The sequence below is a fragment of the Aotus nancymaae genome, unplaced genomic scaffold, assembly GCF_030222135.1.
Source record: "Aotus nancymaae isolate 86718 unplaced genomic scaffold, 86718_ANA_hifiasm-v0.15.2.pri h1tg000046l, whole genome shotgun sequence".
NCBI lineage: Eukaryota > Metazoa > Chordata > Mammalia > Primates > Aotidae > Aotus > Aotus nancymaae.
In genome coordinates this window covers 19,642,586-19,665,594 of record NW_026988460.1, presented here as the reverse complement: position 1 = coordinate 19,665,594, position 23,009 = coordinate 19,642,586, and the positions used below count along the sequence as shown (strand labels likewise).

The window sequence follows — 23,009 nt, the reverse complement described above, 5'->3', positions numbered from 1 at the left end:
AGTCCTTCCCTGGATTTAGTTCTTGAACTCTTATTTGTCAAAAAATTTTGCAGAGCAGACAGAAAGAAGACTAGTGGATTTTCCCAGCCTTCTTGCAGTTGCCTTCACACACAAGGAGGTGGCTGAACAGAATTCTTAGTTGTTTTCCTTGTGGGTTTCTGGCGATGTTGCCTGGCCTTGTTTGCCAGCGGGAGATGTCTGGTTGTTCAGATTTAAGGCCATTGAAAGAAGCCAGATTTTTATCCCTGTGCTTGAAAGTACCTAGAATTCGGACTTTTTTTTCTTCCCCCTTGAAGTTTCAGTTTGTGACAGGCAATGTTTCAAAGCTGATTTCTAATCATTAATTTTGCCTGCAACTCCATGAGTCCTCAGTATAATAGCTTTTACAGAGTGCTTCAGATAACTTTCATGTCACTTTTTTTTTTTTTCCTGCATGAGTCTTATTGTCATGTTGAAGCTGTGCTCTTAGGCATAGCTTCACGGAGACTCTTTCAGTTGATCAGCCGTGAAGATGTCACATCCTTTCTTGCCGCTGCACCTTTGCTGGTGCCATTCCTTCTTCCTGGAGCACTATTCTTCCCTTTCCTGCCTGGAAAAACCATAGGCATCTTCAGGAATCAGCTCACATGCCCCATTTGTGGGGCCGGTCATTACTTTCTTAGAGTGGCACCCCCTTCCTGTGCCCACCTAACCCACAAGATGCCCACATCATGGTGTTTATCATTTTATTTGATTTGCCCGGCACATGATCATGACAGCAGTCACCATTTATTGGGCTCCCACTGTGTACCAGGTACTCTTTAATCCTTGCAGCAATCCCCAGAGGTTTGGGCACTCTCCTTATGCCCATTTAAAGATTAGGAAACTGAAGCTTCTTGGGGACTTCACGTAACTAAGTGCTGGTGAGGCTAGAATGCAAACTAGGTGTGGCAGCTTCTGGATGCTGTGCTTGTAGACACTCTAGGTTGTAGGCACTCAATACTGGTTGGGTGAGTGATGCATGATACAGGTGGCTGTGATGGATACAACTTTTGCTGAGGGAGGTAGATGGCCGGAAAGCTTCTGGTGAGAGAAAGGCAGGGGCAGTTCCAGGGCTGTGCTGAGCCTGGTGGGGAGGGTTTGGAGGACAGCCATGTCCAGGATAAGAGATGAAGAAGGAAGACTGTTGAGGTTCACTCGGGGTGGTTGGCAAAATATCACAGAAAATATTAAAGATATATTAGGAAAAGTTATAGATTAGTCTCAAATCTTTTGGAAGGCCAAAACGTTTTGATCCTGGAAGATCAAAGAGGAATTACCTGTTAATAGCATTTACTCTGGGCCCCTGAAACCTAAAGCTTTTGTCAGTCGTAAAACCATTCTCTTAACCATGTTAATTATCCACAAGTGTGTTAACTTGGAACCTCTGTTAGGAATAAAAGTGTGGATGGACAGAGGATCTGGGTCGATTGGTTTCATTTTGCCCTCTGAAAGCAGCCAATGGCCAGCCCTAGCCCACTTGAAACACTGTAATGGTTTGAAAGCGCATTCATTCATCCGTTGTTGAGTCAGGGTCTGCAGGTCAGACTTCTGCAGCAGTGGGACCCATGTCTCAGGTCATGACCCCGACGTGATCGAGGGCACAGAAGACAAACTTTGCCTCGTTAGTACCTCATCCTGTGATTCAGGATGTGGTACTTGGACAAGGCTGTTGCTCAGGAAATGGTGTTTAAGTCAAATAGGTCTGAAGTGGCTCCAGTGTTAATGCCCTTTTCTCTTTTCTCCTGCCCCTGCCCGCTCAGCCTCAGCCTTCATCATCGTCATGCTCCTGGCCAGCCTCAACAGCTGCTGCAACCCCTGGATCTATATGCTGTTCACGGGCCACCTCTTCCACGAACTCGTGCAGCGCTTCCTGTGCTGCTCCTCCAGCAACCTGAAGGGCAACCGCCCGGGAGAGACAAGTGCCAGCAAGAAAAGCAACTCGTCCTCCTTTGTCCTGAGCCACCGCAGTTCCAGCCAGAGGAGCTGCTCCCAGCCATCCATGGCGTGACCTACCAGCCAGGGCCAGGGCTGCCTCCTGAGGCTTGGGCTGTGCTGGCATGGGTGGTCTGCCTCTGGGTGGTGGCATATGGATGTGTGTAAGGTACCTATCAGTTTGTATCACTCCACTCCTTGGGGTGGCTACAGTGGGGTGGAGAGTGGCCTCCATGGTGGAAGATGATAGGGGACTCAGCCATCAGACAACCCCCTGGCCTCTTGCATGTACTTCTACCACCCTGACCCCACTGCTACCCTGGGGAGTGGGTGGGTTATTTTTTCCCCTGGACCTGTAATTTCACTCCAGTATCTTTTTACTTCTTTATTCTGGGTTATTGTGAAAAGTGGTAAATAGAAGATTGGTGACCAGTTGGGTCAGGAAGTCCAGTGTTCTGGACCTGGGGTAAGGAGTGGGGATGGGAACTTAGATGAGGGTGGTGCTAAGATCCTCCTGACTTCAAAGTGCATTTGCCTTTGAGTGGACAGGTGTTGGGGTCCTTGGGGACCAGCTTGTCAGAGGATATCCTGAGGAGCAGGGGATTACCTTATAAGACCATCTGGCATAGCAGATCAATTAGAACTTGGGTTAATATTTAAAAAGCTAATGTTTAAGAAGCAGTTGGGAAAGAAAAAGAAATAATGCATCCAGATTGGAAAAGAAGAAATAAAACTATTTGCAGGTGACACCGTTCTGTATATAGAAAATCCTAAGGAATTCGCACACACACACACACACACACACACACACACAGCTATTAGAACTAATAAGCAAGTTCCACAAGGTTGCAAATACAAGATCAATATACAAAAATGAATTGCATATCCTTATACTAGCAACAAACAATATGAAAATGAAGTTAAATAATCCCATTTATATTAGAATCAGAAAGAATAAAATAGGAATCAATTTAACAAAACAAGTGCAAGACTGAAAACTACAAAATTTGAAAGAAATTAAAGAAGGCTTAAATAAATGGAAAGACATCCTGTGTTCATGGATCAGACTTAGTATTGTTAAGACGGCAATACTGTCCTAATTGATACACAGATTCATTGCAATCCTTATGAAAATCATAGCTAGCTTCTTTGCAGAAATGGATAAGCTAGTCCCAAAATTCATAAAGAAATACAAGGGATCCAGAATAGCCAAATACGCCTTGAAAAAGAACAAAGTTGGTGGATTCACACTTCCTGATTTCATAATTTACGATAAAGGTACAGTAATCAGAGCAATGTGTTACTGGTTTAAGGATAGACATATGGAGTAGAATGAAGAGTACAGATATGAACACTTGTACATATGGTCAACTGATTTTTGACAAGATTCCCAAGACAATTCAATAGAGAAAGAAGAGTCTTTTCAACAAATGGCACTGGGACAATGATATGCATGTGCAAAAGAATGAGGTTGGACCTTTACTACACCATGTGCAAAAATCAACTCAAAATGCATCCAAGACTTAAATATAAGAGCCAAAACTATAAAATCTAAGAAAGAAACATAGGCATAGATCTTTGTAACCTTGAATTAGTCAGTGGTTTCTTAGATATGACCCCAAAGACACAAGCAACCAATGAAAAAAATAGGTAAATTGGACTTAATTAAGATTTGAAGCTTTTGTAATTCAAAAGACCCTATGAAGAAAGTGAAGAGACAACCTGCAGAATGGGAGAAAATATTTGCAAATCATATATATAAAGGACTTGTATCCAGAATATATAAATAACTCTCATAACACAATAATAAGGAGAAAAATAAGTCAATTTAAAAAATGGCCTAAAGATATGAACAGACATTTCTCCAAAGAAGATATGCAAATGGCTAAGAAGCACATGAAAAAATGCTCAACATTATTATTCATTGGGAAATGCAAGTCAAAACCACAATGAGATTCCACTTTACAATCACTAGGATGGCTACAATAAAAAGATGGACAATAACAAGTGCTGGTGAGGGTGTAGAAAAACTGGTAGAAATGTAAATTGTTGGTGGGAATGTAAATGGTGTACCTGCTTTGAAAAAGTTTGGCAGTACCTCAAAAAGTTAAATGTAGAATGACCATATGACCCAGGAATGCCACTCCTAGGCACTCAAGAGAAATGAAAACGTACATACACACAAAAACTTGTATGCCAATGTTCATAGCAACATTATTTGTAATAGCTGAAAAGTGGAAACAACCCAGATGTCTATCAACTGGTGAATGGGAAATAAAATGTGGTATATCCATACAATGAAACGTTATTTGACTCTAAAAAGCAGTGAAGTGCTGACACATGCTACAACATGCATGAACCTTGAAAACATTACGTGAAATGAAAAAAGCCAGTTGCAAAAGCCCACATATTGTCTGATTCCATTGAAATGCAATGTCTAAAATGGACAAATCTATAGAGACAGAATATAGATTAGTGTTTGCCAGGGCCTGGAGGCTGTGGGAGATAAGGCATGACTACAAAAGGTATGGGAGTTTCTTTTTTGGGTGATGAAAATGTTCTGAAATTAGTGGTGATGGTGCACGATTTTGAAAATGTACTAAAAACCAATGAACTTTAAAAAAAATAAAAAATGTTCAACAGATGAATTCAGAGAAGGCCAGCTTGATGGATGAATTCCTTGGAATCTCTTACCTCTCAGAGCTTTTGTTTCTCTATGTGGCTCACTGCTTGAGAGGGATCTCATAGTTTTCTTATTTGGTTTTACTGCAAGAGATCATGTCTCTCTTTGGCAAAAAGTAACAGCAATGATAATATCCCTACTTTGCTTTAGTAAAGGCACAAATGATGCCTTGTAGCTACAAGTGGTTATGTTTTATTTAAAATAGCAATTCACTAGGGGTGTCAGAGATTTTTCTTACCTAGTGAACATGTTCTCAAATGTCCTCTCAGCCTTGAGGTTAGAACATGACCACGTCTAAGAAATACTTTTAGTCATAAATACAGGACAGTATTGATCAGAGGTTTACTGTCAGGGATTGACCAGTTCAGTGCACAGTGGGGTACCTTTTAAGTTTCCAAACACATTTTTGGGATACAGCAGTAACATCTCAAAGGCCATAGATCCTGTCTCTCTCTTTCTAACACAGTTCCTTCTTCCTGCATGCTTCAGTAGCCACATAGCCGCTCCCCCACGGCCCCCCGACACACACACATGAATGAGCTAGCGTTGTCTAAATGTTCTGGGAGAAGGGAGGCATGCACTGAAATGTCAATGTTCAAAGTCTAACAATTTAGCACAAGGTCTTTAGTATTACTTGGAGATGGAAGATAGTATCATCTTTGGACTGCAAAGCTTTGTTCAGTGTTGCTGGGACATGCATGAAGACCATCAACACCAGCCAGTCTTTGCTCTTTGGGAAGCTAACAGGATGCTGGTCCGGGCCCCCGGTGCCCATGTACTGGACGACTGATGTGCTCTGGGTGCAAATGCAGCAGTAGTGGGGTCTGTTAGCATCCATGCCTCGTTGCCCACCTGCCAGAGATGCCCCAGGTCTCTGCCGTTCCCGGAAAAGTTGCCATCCTAGGAGTCAACAGAGGCCACTAGGGATCAAAGGGACAGCAACTCACAGTAGATTTTCTGACCAGGGGCACAGCATTCCTGAGAACCCTGGAGTTGTGAGATTCTTGGGTATCTGAAACGAGTGTGATGCTTTGTCACTCTCTTCATGTGAAAGCTCTGGCTGGTATGTTGGGTCTCATTATAGCACAGGAATCTGTTTTATGGCAAATAAGTGATGCTCAATTTCGACAGCCCCACTGGACGTACACTCCCACCCCCCACCCATCTCCTTCAGAATATTTTCACCATTTCTTAGTCTTTCCCCAACTAAAGCCTATAAGAATGAGTGCAGGGGTTCAGAACGCTACCTCGGGCTCAGTTGTTTCTGGCTTCCTCCCCAGACCCCATGCCTGAGGTCTGCCAACCACCTTTCCCTACAGTTTCAGACTTGCTTACCACCATATGCATGGCCGGGGGTGCCAGGAAGTGGGAGCTGCAGATTGTCTTCTGGAATGTTTCATGGCTCTGATCATCAAAAGCGAATGTGGAGACTCTGAGCCTTGTTTCTTTAGGCACTGAAATAATGAATCTGGCACATACTTTGGTCTCCTTTTGGGTTGAGTCTATGTGTTGCTACTTCAGAAAATGTAAGGGGACAATGCAGGCTGTCTTTTAAGACAATCCTGGTTTCAAAGTGTTTAACCCTTTTTGTATTCAATAGCAATGAAATGACACTTAAGGCAAAACATGAACACCTTGATTTTGTTCTACTGTGGTGACCTGCTCTGGCACCCCTGTGTAACTGTGCCAGTTGGTGAATGGCATGGCTGATCATAAGGTGTCTGCTTCATTAGCAGCTTGAGAGTGCACTTAATAAACATTTGTTTCCATACATTGCTTTGCCCCCATTCTTCCTCCCAAGAATGGTGACTGGAACTGGTGGCTTGTAGATTATAGATCCCTGTAGGACTTCAGAGCTGTTGGCCTGATTATGGCACAGGTGCATGGGCTGGGCAGGAGATGGAAGGGGGCCCTGGTCCATTCTCTGGAATCAGAGGTGCACTTATTTGTCAGAGTTCTGTGGGAGGATGCTCTAAGATTCAGGAACAAACATCATGTATGATGTCCCTGAACCTTCTCTGAAACACAGTTGAACTCTGGGGATAATAGGATTCTAGACTGTTACCTTGAAGGGACCCTAACAGATATTTCTTGAAAGTGGTTTTGGGAGCCATCTGCAGCATCACAGATGAATTTGTGTTAAAATGCAGATTCCTGGGCCCCACTACTGAATCAGTCTCTGGAACTAGAGCCTTGGAACCTGCATTTCAAGCAGGAGTCCCTGGTGGTCCCTATGTATCTTATGAGAGGGAATGGGAACTCCACAAGGCCTCCTGCCTTGTGCCCATTCTCATCACACCCCCAATGCGATTTTCTGCCTGCTATTTCTCAAGGGGGTTCCTGGAAGGAGAATGGCTCCTCAGACACCCATGCATCTCAGATGTGTGTCCTGTCTCCAGTTCTGTGAACTTTGTGGGTCATTAAGCACATACCATAGTCTGCCCTTAGAGAAAGAGTGAGCTTGAAAAATTGGAGTCATCGTCAAATCTAGTTATAGCAAATACCAAGATGGCAAATTCTCTATGTAACCCAAGATTCCAAGTCTGAAACTGGTGGCCTTGTGATTTCAAGAGACGTTTGAAAGGGCAGGCCCTTTGAGGAGGACATAAGTAACATCAGCCTTAATTCTTTTCAGCGGGGGGAGCCTGGGCCTGCCGAGACCCCGGACAATGTGGAAGAGCCCCAAGGGAGAGCACAGGCAGCAGGCTGGAGCCACAGCGATAATGCTGTCTAGGTGGGTGCCTTTTGGCGAGGTTGCTGACTTCTCTGTACTGTAACTTTCTCATCTGCAGAAACAAGGGATGAATGATGAAGTGTTTGGGGTAAAATGTACTGATATCTGCAATGTATTTAAATATGCCTAAAGATGAGATTGGTGGGATGGATAGAGGGTGGATAGATGGGTAGGGATGTGAGAAAGCTGGGGTAGGAAAATGTTAATGGTATAGCCTACATGGGTATATAGCTGTTCAACTTTTCCCTCTGTTTGAATTTTACATAAGATGTTATGAGAAAACCAAAATCGGGTAAGATTTTGGAGCCAAAATGCACATTAGAGATCATTTTGTGGATGATAAAATTGAGGCAGAGAAGGCAACTAGGAGCAGAAGCAGGACTAGAACCAAGGCTGCCTGCATCCTAGTTCCCAAGCTGTGTGCGGTCCACTCCACTACACTGCCTCCCAAGACCACTGGGCTCGTGGCCAGGCATGAATAATGTCTCCGAAAACCTGTTAAGTGCTGTGGAACCTTAGTTATGTGAGACCTAGATGGGTGTTGCATGAAAAGAAAAAAAGAAAAACGGTAAGAGAGGACTGGGGGTGTAATGATCTAGATAGGTTTCTCTACTGCAGGACTTGTCAGAGCCTTTAATGTGTCAATGTCTATTGAAAATCTCTGAGAGAAATATACAGCATTTCCAAAAAAACTGGACCACAGATGCTAACCCATCTTTTTTAAGGGCTAAATTCTGGATAGCACACTTGGAAAAAACAGCCCTAAAGAAGATAAAGGCACTGTGTGTGTGTGTGTGTGTGTGTGTGTTTGAGGAGGGAGGAAGTGGTACGTACATGCTCTTTCTATTGCATTTTATTTCCATAGTGAGTTCACACACACACAAATTAGACCTTGTGCCTTCGTCACATCTCTTGGGGCCGAAGGTATTCTCATGTCAAGTGGCAGTGCTGGGCATTTCAGGGGCTTGGTTAGCCAAAGAGGAGGTTCAGGGAGGCTTGAACACAGGTCCTGCCCTCAGCGGTACCCTGGGAGGGTCACTGCCCCTGCCAGCCCAGGGGCCATTTTCTTCCATTTGTGCCCATTATTGGGCTTGGGCAACAGAAGTCACTTGAACATGGTCTCTCAAGGAACATGTGCAATCCCAGCAAGCAATAGAATCTGAAGAAAAAGACTCCCTTCTGCTCCTTGGATTTGGCCAAGTGAAGAGACAACCAGCTTTTCCAGTGTCTGTTTTTCAGGGCAGTGAAGTACATTTTTCGGAGGTGGTCAGGACACAAACCAATCTTACAGACACAAACAAAATGCAGCATTCCCCAAATGCAGCCAAAACCCTCTATTGGAGCCACCCTCCTAATGCCAGTGGTCACTGGTCACTTTCCTGGGTGCACGTGGACAGGTTGGCCCTGGGTGGGAACCGCGTGCTGTTTTATGTTGTTACAGTACAAGTGAATGCAAAGACTTGCAGTAGCTGCCTCTTAGCAAATGATCTTCCCTCACACCTGGGCATGGGGGCATCATGGTGGGGCTGGGGGAGAGCGAAGGGCCACTGTGCTTCTGTGGCTGGCTGGGCTGTCTTTTCTTTCTGGCTTCCCTACACTGTGTGCTCCAGCATGGGGTGTATGGAGCAGTCCCTAGAGAGAAAGAGCTCACCAGCAGCCCCTGTGAAGAAGTCCCCTGGGGACCAGCCTGGCCCAATGCCCCCTGCCTTGCCACCCCCATTACCCCACCTGGCTTTAGACCTCCTTCCGCAGCACCACCTTGATGCTGCTGCAGACCTGGCCCAGGGCCGCAAAGAGCGGGTTGCAGAAGGTGCGGATGCAGAGTGAGTAGATGTGGCTGATGCACTGGATCTCGATCAGGTAGCTCTTAATGCACGGCACCACCGCCCAGATGTGGCAGAAGGAGATGCAGGCGAACAGGAAGCCCCAGAGCAGGGCCAGCGGGACGCCCAGCAGCGTGGACAGCAGGCGGTAGCACCAGTACTTGGAGACGGTGAAGGTGGTGTAGCTCACCTTCCACACGCCGTCAAAGCTGTAGGTGCCCACGGGCTCTGCGATCACGTCTTCGAAATCCACCTGCAGGGGCAGCAAAGGGAAACCTCAACTCACAGAAGTCACTCACTTCTCAAGCTTTTGGGTATGTGTGTGCATGTGTCAGAATCCCATAGAGGTCAGGTTAACCTTGGCAGCTGGATCCTACCTGTATTAGGCTGTTCTTGCATTGCTATAAAGACATACTTGAGGTTGGGTAATTGATAAAGAAAGGAGGTTTAATTGGCTCATGAGTCTGTGATCTGAGCAGGAAGCATGGTGCTGGCATCTGCTTGGCTTCTGGTGAGGCCTCAGGGAGCTTTCAATCATGGCAAGAGAAGAGGGAGCAGGCTTCTCCCTTGGTGAGAATGGGAGCAAGAGAGAGAGCTGGGTGGGAGTGTCACTTTACAACCAGATCTTATGAGAACTCACTCACTATTGCAAGGACAGCACTAAGCCATGAGGGATCTGGCTCTGAGATCCAAGCACCTCCCACCCAGCCCCACCTCCAACATTGGAGATTACGTTTCAACATGAGGTTTACAGGGGACACAGATCCAGATCATACCATCACCCCAGGGATTCCGACTCCCCAGATCTGGAGTGGGGCCTCAAGCTCTGAATTTCTAACAAGCTCCTTCTTGAGCCCAAGCTGCTGTTGTTCTAGGCATCGCTGACCAACACAGCATGCTTGTTCAGCTCCCTCAAGGTGAGTGACTTGTGTAAAGCCGACAATGACTTAGTGGCAGTGCTACAGCCACAGCTCTCAGATTCTATTGTTTTATGATCTGAAGGGTGTTGGATGGTCATATGCATCCTGCAGCGATTTACTGAGCACCTGTGGATTGGACAGTGAACAAGCAGAGATTCCTCATGTCATGTAAGCACCTTCCTAGCTGCCTACACATGGGTGATGTCACTTAGCATCACTAAGCCTGAGCTGTCTTGTCTGTAAGATGGAGTCAATGGTCATCTTCCAGTGGTATCATGAGGATGAAAGGATGAGAGGCTGTAAAATCCAATGGTTGATTAAACAGCAGTGAATCAACTTAGCGGCTTAATAACTGATCTCCCCATGGTTGTTACTAGTATAGCCTGCCAAGTGGGAGGTTGCAGAGCTGTTTGCTAATGCCTGAAACTGTTCTGAGACCTTTTGTTTCTAGCAGTGCTCCTGGGCCATTCAAATAAAAAGGGGTTGAATAGAAGTACAGACGAATCAGACCAACAGGAGGTGCCTGTGTGGGGGCCTGCAGGGCTAAGGCTTCAATTTCAATCTTCCCTGCCAGTCCCTTTCCCACTTTGGTTATGGGGAGGGGATCCTCTCCTCTATTTCATCACTGTTATTAAAATTACTTTCATTATAAAAAACATGGCCACATCACAGAGAATTAACAGAATAGAAAAAAGAAAAGAGTCTTGTGTTTGTATTTATCTAATATTAAAGATATGATTGCTTTGGTGCATTTCTTGCCAGTACAATGTTTTCTGGGGAGGGGAGTGACTAGAACCATGTTGCTCAGACAGTGTTGGGTCCCCTTTTCTCATGTGACTTTAGCTTCTGAGGTCATGTACCCCACCTCAGGTCCCTGATCCCCTGTGCTCTGAGGCTGGGGATCCCTGAGGATGAGGCCCCACTTGGGGTGGTGAGTTAGCAGGCAGCCCAGTTTACAGGGTGAGACTCTGGGCTGCAGAAGATACGGAAAAGCTGACCTGGGTCTGTAGGGCCTCCCAGGACCTTCCTTGCATAATCTCAGTCCCTAGCTTTCTCTGCTGTAGGTTTCAGCAGAGACAACTTAATCATCTCTTATGTGACTCCCTTGGATGGGAGGAGAGGAAGAAATTGGAAAATGGGCCTCATCTTCTTAGGAAGGATGTCACTTCTCGGAGGGCTTCTAGGAGGTGGTGGCTGGCTGGGAATTTGGGGGACTGCAGTATCAGAGCAGGGATGGAAAAGTCATGTTCACTCCCCATGCTTATGAAGGTTCTAGTCTAACCCCCAGGGCCTGGATCCTGCTGATTGAGGTGTTGGGACTCTGCCACCTGCCTAATGCCCCTGCATGTGGCTACTGCCCTTTAGCCTGGCTTCTAGGGACACTTTGTGGCCCCAGGAACTTTGCTAGGACAGGGAGGCTTTGGGGTGAGGCCTTCATCTCAGCAGGCACCTTCTTCCCTTTCCTCCTCTGCTTGGCACCTGGCAGCCCCTCTGTCTTTCTTGTGACCATTTCTTAGGACAGTGCCTCCCTATTCACAGGTCACCCTATCCTGTCTGTCCATCTGTATGGTGAGAAGGCTCTCACAGGGCCCAGGTCAAATCTAGGTGTCCCGAGTTGAATTCAGTGCTCTTCCCACTACCCCAGCCAGTTCCAGACCCTGGCGGGTAGATCCTGGCTGTGCATGACTGTCCTCTCTGAGGTCTGGCCTTTGTCAGGCAGAGAGAGACCTGCCCCAGGGCAGGGCCATTCCCCTTCTCCCCAACCACCCAGCCAGCTCCAAGATCCAGCAATTCTTCCAGCCCCTCGGCAGCCTCCCTGCTTTGTCCATGTGCCCCAGCATATTCCTCCAGGTGACACACTTGTCATTTGTGCCTGGCCTCTCAGAGGTAGCAGCATGTAGGAGAGCCCTGGCTCTGAAGTCACACTGCTGACATTTGAGTCCAACGTGGCTCCCTAATCGTAGGATGACCTTGAGAAAGTTCCTTAGCTTTTCTATGCCTCATCTTCCTAGCTTTATCTCCTAAAGGTTGTTGGAGGATCAATTAATTTAAGACATATTAGGCCGGGTGCAGTGGCTCATGCCTGTAATCCCAGCATTTTGGGAGGCCAAGGTGGGCAGATCACCTGAGGTTGGGAGTTCAAGATCAGCCTGACAAACGTGGAGAAATCCCGTGTCTATTAAAAATACAAAATTAGCTGGGCATGGTGGTGCACACCTGTGGATCCCAGCTACTCGGGAGGCTGAGGCAGAATTGCCTAAACCTGGAAGGCAGAGATTGCGATGAGCCAAGATCTCGCCATTGCACTCCAGCCTGGGCAACAAGAGTGAAACTCCATATCAAAAAAAAAAGAAAGAAAGAAAGAAAAACAACAAAAAAAAAGACATGTAAATAATACTTAGAACACTGCCTTGCACAGAGTGCCTGGCTAATAACTGAGCTGTTGGAGCTGGTGGTGGTTGCTATGAAGCGCTTTCTTCAACAGGAAGCAGGGGCTCCAAAGGTGGGCTCACATTCCTGTGGAGTTGCTGACCAGATGCGGGGTCACCTCCTTGAGCTTCATTTCCTTATCTGTAAAATGCGGTTGCTATTTCTTATAACCTTGTTGTGAGGAACAGAGATCATTTTTTTCCCCATGTATTCATCCATACATCCACGCCCCACTGAGATGGTTTGCATGTTTGTTCCCTCCAAATCTCATGTTGAAATGTGATCCCCAGTGTTGAAGGTGGGTCCTGGTAGGAGGTGTTTGGGTCATGGGGGCGGATCCTTCACCATGGCTTGGTGCCCTCCCTGTGGTCACGAGTGAGTTCTTGCTCTGTTGGTTCACATGAGAGCTGTTGTTTAAAAGAGCCCGGCATCTCTCTTGCTCCCTCTCTTGCCATGGGATATGCCAGCTCCCCCTTTGCCTTCTGCTATGATTGGAAGCTTCCTTAGGCCTCACCAGATGCAGATGCCTGCACCATACTTCTCATAGAGCCTGCAGAAACCATGGAACAAAATATGCCTCTTTTCTTTATAAATTACCTAGTCTCAGGTATTCCTTTATAGCAATGCAGAACAAACTGACACCCACCATATATCCATCCACTCATTCATCTATCCATCTATCCACCTATCTGCCTGCTCATATATCATCCATCCATCCATCCATCCATCCACATCCATCCATTCATCCACCCACCCACACATCCAAATAAATACTGATTGATTACTCACTTTGTGTAGGCATACTACCTCTTGAGCAGTGCTTAGCACAATACCTGGCATGTGGTGCTATTTTGATGGTAATATTGCTCAATGATGGTAATTATTCTTTCAGATGCTCTGAAGTCTCCTTCAAAAATACATCTCAGAAATTCTGTTGACATCGTAGATCGTTCTCTAGCCTACTAGTTATAAATGTGTGTGCATGTGTCTCAGTCTGTGTTGATAAGATGGATGGAGTCCTCCTTTCCTTATGGTAATAATTATAGTACTTATAGTAATAATCCTACCCCCAATGGCCTCTGTATGTGTCTTTTAATTATCTTTCTTATTTTTTTTTTTTGGCAGAAGCCATTGGTGCTAACATTTGAATTGTTTCCAGGGATTGCCTTTGGGTGCTGTGCATGGGGCAAGTGCTTTATTTTCTGTGAATCTCAGAAAACATGCCCTCAGAGGGCTGGGCTGGGAGGAGACAGCTGTTCCCCTAGCTCAGATTTGAGCATTGAGAGAGCTTTGGCCACAGCATGCTAGTTTGGGGAGATATTTATAAGGCCCGGCTTAGGCAGCTCTAGGCAGCCGTGCCAGTATAGCACAAGCACACGGTGACTTCATTTCTTAATTCCTTTCCAGAAGCAGAGAGGAGATGAGTTTTTCTTGGAGGGTGGTGGGCTGGGAGCCTGCACCTGCGGGCTGAGGCTCAGGACACTGTGCAGTTGGAGAGAGCGGAGGGCTGGAGGGTGAGGAAGGGGGAATGATGGTACACATTCTGTTGGTGTCTCCTTCTCTGGCATATTTATTTTTGGAACAGCAAGGGACCCGGTTGATTAATTGGATCCAGTCATCGAAGCCCCCACAGTCTCTGAGAGGGCGGGGAAGGTGCAGGATAGCAGGGTGGGCATTGCTTGAGGATGCGGGGGAGGCCAGCAGCCACCCCTGTCAAAAATGCCTCCCCCAGAGTCCTGCATGACTCAGTCCCTAGGCATCCAGGGCCCTGGACAATTCAAATAGGATCTCTGTGGGTGGGGAAATAGCTCTTAGCAGAGGGGTAGGTATATGGTCCTAATCTCCACTGGCCACTGAGTTACTGTGTGATTTGGGGTATGGTACTTTCCCTCTCTGAGATGCTAGGGGTTTTTTGTTTGTTTGTTTGCTTTTTTTCAACTCTACACGGAGACGATTGGGCCAAGATCGCTGATGACATGGAGTTAGCTTCAGAGTCAGCAAACCCAAGTGAGTGGCTTAGCTTTTGCTGGGTCCTGGCTTCCTCCACTATTACCTTGCTACTTAAAGGGCAGTTTACAGTCAGTGCCCCCTGTCTCCAACAAGGTAATTATAGAAGTTCAGAGTACTTAGAAATATTCATAGAAATTTGATGCAGTAATTTTGTGTCTATTGAATCTAACAATAAAAATTGGAGGTTATAACTGCATGCCTATTTGCATTTCATTTTTCCAGTTATTAATTTTTATTGTATTTTACAAAAGTGTGGCTGTACAATGGATTGGAATAATAATGTTAAAACTGGTCCTTCACTCAGTTTTAGAGGCACTAGCCTATAAAATAGGAAGGAAAATGAGGTGATAGCTGCAAAAACTGTAAAAATGACAAAACTCCTCATCTTTTGTTATAATTGGTAATAACAAAATAATAGAATTCTGTACAATCTGGGATAACCATGGTAACACCCACAATGTATTTGGCTCTTATGCGTGTCAGTTTCGGGCCATGTATCTTACATGTGTTATTTCACGTGGCATGTAAGAGACTGGCAGAGTGATGCTCAGGTCAGCCTGACAGCAGGGTCATTGCAGGGGCCAGATACCCCAGCAGGTGTTGAGGCACAGAACACAGCACAGGCTGGCTCTGATGGGAGGAAGAGGTAGCCAGGAATCATCTGGAGCTTATAGTCTAGAACGTCTCTGATTCATCCTTTAAGAGGATGCTCTTGAAGTTGACAGCATCCTAGGTAGAACCATATACCTACCCCCATCCTAGAGCCCTCCGGCCTCTCTCTTCAGCTCCAGGACTACCCTAAGGGACTTAGGTCACCTGGGCTGGGGCATAACAGCACTTAGATTTATGTAAAGGAGCTGGGAAGAGACTGAGATAACAGAGGGCTGCAGGGAGAGAGAGAGGGAGAGGGGAACCTACCACAGGACGCTCCTTGTCTATCCATTGAACCCTGATCTTTGCCTCACTGCTCGTCTCTTCCCATCTATTCCCTTGCCCTCTTAGGCTCTGCCTTCAAGAAGTTTGGTGCATATTGGAATGGGGAGCAATAGAAATACCCTGGGTAGAGCTCTAGGCTTGACTGTGCACCAGCTTTCAGTGGGTGGTGCTGGTCTCCAAAGATGACCCTCAATTAGTCATGCTTCTCCCTGTTTGTCCTCAGGTAGTCTCATCCCATCTTGAGTCTTGGCTTGCCCTGTGACTCACTTTAACCACAAGAATGTGGCAGAAAGGATGCTGTGTGAGTTCCAGAACTAAGCCTTCAGAAAGCCCAGCAGCTTCTACTTTTAGGAGCACTGAGCTCCCATGTTAGAAGGCCACTTTTCTGTTGTGCTCTAGAGGCTGGTAGAATTAGAAATGCCCTGCTGGATGCCACCTGAGAGACAGATGTGAGGCCACGTAAACAAGGAGGCCTGAAACTGCAAGGAGATAGAGGCCCAGCCACCCCAGCGCCACAGCTGAGCTGTGCCTTCCAGCCATCTCTGCCAGGACCCCAGGCCTATGAGTGAACCATCTTGGATGTTCTAGCTTGGTAGAATCCCCAGGTGATTGCAGCCTCAGCCACCATCTGACTGTAGCTGCATGAAAGTCCCCTAGTGAGACCAGCAGGACTGCCCAGCTGAGTTCTGCCAACCCACAGAACTGTGAGAAATCAAAAAATGGTTGTTTCCTTAAGCCATTAAGTTTTCAAATGATTTGTTACTCCGCAATTGATAACTGATACAGTCTGTCTTTAGGGAAAAGAAGTGATAGCTCTGGGCTCTGGATATCTTCTATAAGATGAAGAGGACTTGTCTGCTGACATGCTGACAAGTTTGAGTATGAAACTTTTTTTTTTTTTTGAGGAGTTTTGCTCTTGTTGCCCAGGCTGGAATGCAGTGGCACAATCTCAGCTCACTGCAACCTCTGCCTCCTGGGTTCAAGCGATTCTCCTGCCTCAGCCGCCTGAGTAGCTGGGATTACAGGGGACTACCACCATGCCTGGCTAAATTTTTATAGTTTTAGTATAGATGGGGTTTCATCATGTTGCCCAGGCTGGTTTTGAACTCCTGACCTCAGGTGATCCACCTGCCTTGCTTGGCCTCCTAAAGTGCTGGGATTACAGGTATGAGCCACCGTGCCCAGCCTCAGCATGAAACTTACGCTCAAACATGAAAGTGCAAACATTCACCAGCTCAGCTGAATAAGAATGTCTGGAGGAAAGGCCAAAGAATCTGAATTTTAATAAGTGCCCCCACCACTGGACCCCAGGAAAGTGGACTGTGTTTTGAAAAACTCTACATCCGTTGATACCCAGGAGTCCTCATAACACTAAGTTCTGATACCTCAGTGTGAATTTGTCTGATGTAGAGGTCATTGACAGAGGGCAAGACATTTCCAAAAGGAAGGAATTGCCAATATGGAATGACAGGTGGGTTGGATGACCCTCCATGATTTAGCTTCAACCTGCCCTTCCTGCCTTCTCACCTACAAATTCCCTTTCAGATGCTCTGTCCTAATCCTCTTCAATAGTTCATTATTCTCCTGCTGACAGAGCAGTGGAGAAATGTTATCTGTTGTACTCACTATGACTAGCTGATGGTGCATGGCTTCCTGGAGCAGTGCTGTGATCCATTAGTCATGTCTGTCATAAACACTGGAAGGGGCAGTGGTAATGACAGTCTCTCACATTTGCCAACTCTGTTCAACATTCTTCTCAGTGTTGGGAAAGCCTTTGCTTATTCTGCTTCTTCTTGGAAAGCTTTGTTCCTCCATTACACATTTTTAATTTTTCTCATTTTTATAATGCACCATGGATGCCACCTCTCCATAAAGTTGGCTTCTGATTTTTCCAGATGAAAGTAATTCTTCCTCCCTAACCTCCCATAACAATCTGGCACTCATTTATAGTGTTCAACACCTTCTCCTGTATGTTCTCATTGTTCTCATCTTATCTTCTCCCCAGGACTGGATTCCTCTCCAGGAGAGGTACCAGGTCAGTTTCATCTTTGTGCAACAGGCTGTCCCTGATGAACACAAACCTGGAAAAGGAGTTTATAGTGCTGGTGGGCATCTGGTTCCTCTGGGTGTTGGGTAGCCTGAGCCGAGCGGCAAATGGGTGTTCGTTTTTCTGAAGAAGTCAGGTGTTCTGTGGCAGATGTGGGTGGAGTGGGGGGTGGGGAGTAGCATCATGGAGGGGCTGGGATCCTGTCTGTCTCCTTCCCCTGCTTGAAGGGCAGCTTGGGAGAAGCTCAAGAGGGAGGAGTTGACTGCAGAAGCTGGAGGACCTGCATGACTCTCGGGCTCAAGCATCATTGCTTTAAGGCCTGGGGGCCTATGTGTGAGTCAGGAAAGAGGGAGAGAGAGAGGAGGGAGAGAGAGAGAGGAGAAAGAGAGAGAGAAAAAAAGGAGAGAGAAGAGAGATAGGAGAGAGAGAGCACTGTCGGTGAGGTGGCACTGACCCTTCTCAGAAATAACTTGGGGGCACTGTGGGGTGACTCTGGGGTCCTGAAGTATGCCTGTAGTGGGGCTAGAACCTTTCCAACCTGGGTCTGAAGGTTAAGGCATCCTCGGGTATACCCACTGGTGAGCTGAGAGCCCTGGGGACCTTTGGCCGACATTTTCATCCCCACAGCCTGGAGGGTTTGCATACAGTGAGTCTGTCCTGCTCATCACCATGTCCTCTGGGACAGCACAGTGCCTGTGCTGAGCAGGCATTCAGTCGCGATTTGTGGAATCAATGTTGGTGAGGAGGGCAAGTGGCAATGGGAATGGGGGTGTGCCCCCCAATTCCTCAGCTCCAATCTCCATGATCTCCACTGCCCTGGACCCAGCCTCGAGCCGTGGAGACCACAGTAGAAGTCTGTTGGGGTGTACAGGTCTTGTCCTCTGTTCTTGATGACCTGGTTTTAAGGGCAGGGTCAAAAGGGGGTGCCTCCCCTCTATTGGGGGTCAAATCCATGGATGTAGCATGTCTATCTCCTACTCTTCATCCTTGGCTTTTTTTTATGTGAAACATCAGCAGCTGGTGGCTCCAGGGACTTGGGCCCAGAGAGGGCAAAAGATTTCCCCAGAGTCACACAGCAAGTTAGTGTCAGTCTGGGACCAGAACTTGAATCTCTGTAGTCAGGTCCCATTCTAGCGTTCTTTCCATGTCACTCAACCTAGCCAATGAGAAACCTGCTACCACCTGTGAGGCCACCATGACAACTGCCACCTGGGGCACTGCCAGTGCCTTCTGCGCCCCCCTCTCAGCCTCTGTCCTATTTCTCCATCTCTCTCTCTCTCCCCGCAATTCCCTCTTCCTTCCCATCTCTCTTTTCCTCCATCTATAGCAAAACCCAGGCGATCGAGAGGCTGAACAGGCTGTCTTCATCCCTCCTAGTTGCAGTCCCCTCTCTCCTTCTTTCTTTTCTTTATTATTTAACAGACTGTAACGTAGACCTGAAATCTACCTTAACCTATATGTGGTATATATCTGAGTCTGCTTTAGGATCCTTGTTCTGCAGTAAACTTTTTTCATTTCTCACTCACTAAAAATAAAAGAAAGAAAGTCAAGTAACTCCCTAAACCAGAGAATGTCCAAAACATACCAAATAACCACCTCCTCTGGACAAAATTATCTGTGGCACCCTCGTTTAGCCTTTGCTATTTTTTTTTTAGGACTCAGGGCCTCCAGGCAAGGACAGCTCTCAGCCCTAGGAAGGCTGTGTAAAGCTGCTACACCTGTGCTGCCGCCCCCGCTGCTCCCTCTGCGTCATAATCCAGGCCTGAGGCCCATCCATAGTGGGTGTCCTTTAGAAACCATGTTCTCCCATGGGGTCCTCTTCCCCCTGCAACCCACCAGGGCTCACCAGATGGTTACCTGGGCATGATGCACGCTCCTGGCTTAGCGCTCTTGCCCTCTAGTCTGCAAGCTCTGAGACCCTTCTTTGTCATTGCCAGGTGCCAGGGACTGTGTTAGACACTTCAAAACCCTTCATCTCATTCAATCCTCACGTTATATTTCTATTGCACAGAACTGTGTTGAGATTCGTTTACCTGATGGAGGTAAATGGTATTATTCCCACTTTATAGGGGGAAATTGAGGCTCAGAAAACCTAGTTTGCTTTTCCAGTGTTACCATTTTTAGGTAAAATGGCCTGGATTTGAAATCAAGTCTATTAAAGTAGAGTCCAGGACTATTCCTGCTAGATCACACTGACGAAAACCATAACTAATAATACTTTACCTGTACAATTTTATTTATATGTATAGAGGGCTTTAAAGTTTGTGAAATTTGCTTCCTAATTTTTCCCATTGCAGCTTTCACACTGTGCTATAATATATACCCTATCTCCGTCACTAATGATGTATAGAAATATAATATCCAGCATATGAGATTTTGTGGAGGAATGCCTTGAGTGAAGCAGGGGGACAGAAGTGAGAGCAACTAATTGCCTGGAGGAGTCAGGGAATGCTTCTTGGAGGAGGTTGCATTTGAGTTGGGCCTTGAAGGCTGAGAGAGGCATTCACCACCTGGAGGAGAGGAGACATGCACTCCTGACAATGGGACAGGAGTGGACTCTGGTGGGTGAGTTGGCAGGTGGGAGCAAACCAGGCAGAAGCCGGAGGTTGGGGCCAGATAGTCTTGGGTTTGCACAGCCATGTGGAGAGGCCAGGCTTCTCCAGCATGGGAGGGCCCCACTGAAAGACTGCAATACAGGCCTGTGCTTTAGATCAAGTCCTCAGCTGCATCGTCTGATCCAGTGGAATTCTAGATTTTGCTTAACTTTAATTCAAATGTAAACTCTGATTTCACTATTGAAAAACTTTTACAGAATATTTGAAATGGGACAGGTATGTGAATCGATTTTCACCTGTAAATTTTATGAAATCTAAATGCAGAACAGGCATTTTGGATGAAAATGTGGAGTCTGAACTGAGATATACAGTGGGTATAGGAAACACACTGGATTTTAAACTTGAAGACTGCACAATAGTTCAGTGGTGATTGTTTTATATTGCTTATATGTTGAAATAATACTATTTTAGATATATGGGGTTAAGTGAAAAATATCATGAACATTAATTTCACCTGTTTGCTTTTGTGTTTTAGAATGTGGCTGCTAGAAAATTTAAAATTCCTTGTGGTAACAGTATCCCTATTGGACAGCACTGGCCTGAGATTCCAACCCTTTCCATAGGACCTGGGAGGCCCCAGACACTCGCCCTCTTAACAGCACCTCCAGGGACCCTGCTGCTGGTGGCCAGGGACCCTTCTCAGAGGAATTCTGCTTTAGAAAGATCCCTGTGGGTGAGGTACAGAGACTCATGCCTATAATCCCAGCACTTTGGGAGGCAGGAGGATCACTTGAGCCCAGGAGTTTGAGACCAGCTTGGGCAACATAGTGAAACCCCATCTCTCTACTGAAAATACAAAAATTAGCTGGGCATGGTGGCATTTGCCTGTAGTCCCAGCTACTCAGGAGGCTGAGGAGGGAGAATTGCTTGGGCCTGGGAAGTTGAGGCTCAAGCCTGGGGGACAGAGAGAGACCATATCTCAAAAAGAAAAAAGAAAGATCCCTCTGGATATGGGTGGAAGTTGGATTGAAGGTGTGGGCCTGGAAGCAGCAGGGCTGCTAGTGTCACCAGGACGTGAGGAAGGAGGCCCAACTTCAGACTTTGGGAGATTCCCTGAAGGCTGAACACCCTGGAGCATTCCATTTCAGGGACCCGGGCGCCCTCTGCCCTGTCCTGGTCACTAGACCTGGGTTGAAGGGGGAGCTGGGGGAGGGCTGGGCATAGCCCCCAGTCTTGGGGACAGACACTGGCCAGTGCTCTGGGGGAGTGAGTGCGCCTCGAGGGGCCGTCAGCCCTGCTGGAAGCTGCCCTCTGGGGATTAACCCTGCACCCACTGCAGAGACCGCAGAAATGCCCCCTGGCATGGAAAGGAACCCAACTTGGCTGCCCGTTCCTATTCCTCCCAGGACGAGGGCCAGGAGTGAGTGGCAGGAGCGTCACAGTAGTAAGGAGGGATTTTTGTTTTGTGACTTGCTTCTCCTGCCCTGATTAGCACTTGGATCATAGAGCTGAGGCTAAGTTTTTGCTCTTGATTTTGCTAAAGGTCCTTCAGTGATTTACAAGCCTTTTTTAGGGGGTGGTTGGGGGTGATACAGAGATGACAGAGCAACAAGCCTCTTTTCAGGGAAGCCATGTCTGCAGCAGAAACCCTCCCCTGCCAAGCACCCAGGTCTCGCAAACCTGACACCCTCAGGCCGCTGAGGCAGGCCCGCGGAGCCTACCTTGACTATGTCCTCGTTAATGTTCTTGGGGTCTCGGTTCACCAGGTCAATCTCCTTGCAGTGGATATCCTTGACGATCTGGGCCTCGAGGTCTTCTGCCATCATCGTGGAGCTGGGGCACCCACAAGAGGAGATCCAGGCCGTGTGGCCGGCTGGGGCTGAAAATACTTGGGGCAGAGAGACCAATTCAGTGTCCCCAGACTTATGTCCCTGCCAGCTAAATAGGCCCCACCCAGCATGCCGGCTGACAGCTGTCCCACATAACTTCAGCCTGCCTCTCGCTAAAGCCTCCAGTGGCAGGGCTCCAAGCTAAAATTAAGACTGGAGCTCTTCTGGAAGGTTGAGCACTCCTTAAAGGGGGCTACCTCGGGGCGCTGGGCCTCAGGAGAGGGTGCAGAGGGCCTGGCATTTCCTGTGTGTCGTGTGGCTGTGGCTGTCCTTCTGGGGCCCCTGGAATTTGCCCCGTTGCTGTCAGCATTTGGGCTCCTTTGCAGAACACTGCCCATGGAGGGAAGCAGGGTTGGTCCCAGCTCTGCCTCTGGCTGGCTGTGTGACCTTTGGCACACTTCATCTCTCTGGGCCACTCTGTCCCCCTCTGTAAAATGGGGACAAGATAATAACTATCAGGGCTCTCCTACCCTGGGAATGGCTTCAGGAGCTGGAAATGCGATGTAGTGGGGCTTCTCGTTGGATGGTCAGTGCCTGGCCCTGCTGTTTGGTGACCTGGAGCAGGTCTGAGCTTGGCGACTTTCTGAGGTTTTCACTTGGAGCAGGAGTTGATGGACTGTGGTGTGGAGCCAGGCTGGGGATGAAGCAGGGAGAGGAAGCTGCTGGGGGCCTGCCCCTCGTCTGTTATCTTGAGCCTGCACTGGGTTATGCCCGGTGGAGGGAACATGAAATCTATGTTCATGCTGCCCTTCACCCTGCCCTAGTGACAGCTCCCAGGATGTTCTTGGGCCCCAGATACTCCACATGCAGCAGTGGGGTGCATCTCTCTTAGAGACCTAATCGGTTTTTCTGTGCCCTCTTATAACTCAGCCATCTCCTGGGCCCCAGCAGCGTGAAGGATGGCAACTCTGAATCTGCAGGGATCAGGGTCTGTGCTTCCATTACCTGTCTATTCACTCATTCATTCAGGATTTGCTAATAGCGGGGGTGGGAGAGGTGGGTAAACACTTCTGCCTTGAAGTGTTCCCA

The 23,009-nt window shown here is 47.3% G+C and overlaps 2 protein-coding genes across 4 annotated transcripts in view; one reads left to right on the top strand and one right to left on the bottom strand.

Moving 5' to 3' along the window:
* OXTR (oxytocin receptor) overlaps nucleotides 1-23,009 on the top strand; it is a 217,679-nt gene that overhangs the window by 102,661 nt on the left and 92,009 nt on the right. The window contains exons 7-8 of one of the 2 annotated variants that reach the window (XR_010337227.1): nucleotides 1,782-2,122; nucleotides 7,272-7,370. Coding sequence is in view for 1 of the 2 variants with exons in the window: in XM_064361954.1 (XP_064218024.1) it covers nucleotides 1,782-2,029 (248 nt within the window). In the remaining variant the exon portion in view is untranslated. Of the gene's footprint in view, nucleotides 1-1,781; nucleotides 6,422-7,271; nucleotides 7,371-23,009 lie in introns of those variants that run through there. The other variant, XM_064361954.1, reaches the window with a different exon arrangement.
* CAV3 (caveolin 3) lies at nucleotides 2,667-22,029 on the bottom strand. Of its 2 annotated transcripts, XM_012471115.3 has the most exons (3): nucleotides 21,813-22,029; nucleotides 9,099-9,446; nucleotides 2,667-5,729 (listed from the first exon to the last, which is right to left on the bottom strand). In XM_012471115.3, exons 1-2 carry the CDS (start codon nucleotides 21,915-21,917, stop codon nucleotides 9,105-9,107), a joined length of 447 nt encoding a protein of 148 aa, XP_012326538.1. In that variant the 5' UTR covers nucleotides 21,918-22,029; the 3' UTR covers nucleotides 2,667-5,729; nucleotides 9,099-9,104. The 2 variants fall into 2 exon arrangements, with proteins under 2 accessions (XP_012326538.1, XP_012326537.1); XM_012471114.2 differs by lacking the exon at nucleotides 2,667-5,729 and having other exon boundaries at nucleotides 8,208-9,446.

What these genes read in the sequence shown, in the direction of transcription:
- CAV3 (XM_012471115.3), bottom strand. Translation starts at nt 21,917, where the DNA reads ATGATGGCAGAAGACCTCGAGGCCCAGATCGTCAAGGATATCCACTGC. An exon ending in TTAACGAGGACATAGTCAAG is followed by an intron (nt 9,447 to 21,812) that starts GTAGGCTCCGCG and finishes CTGCCCCTGCAG; the next exon opens with GTGGATTTCGAAGACGTGAT.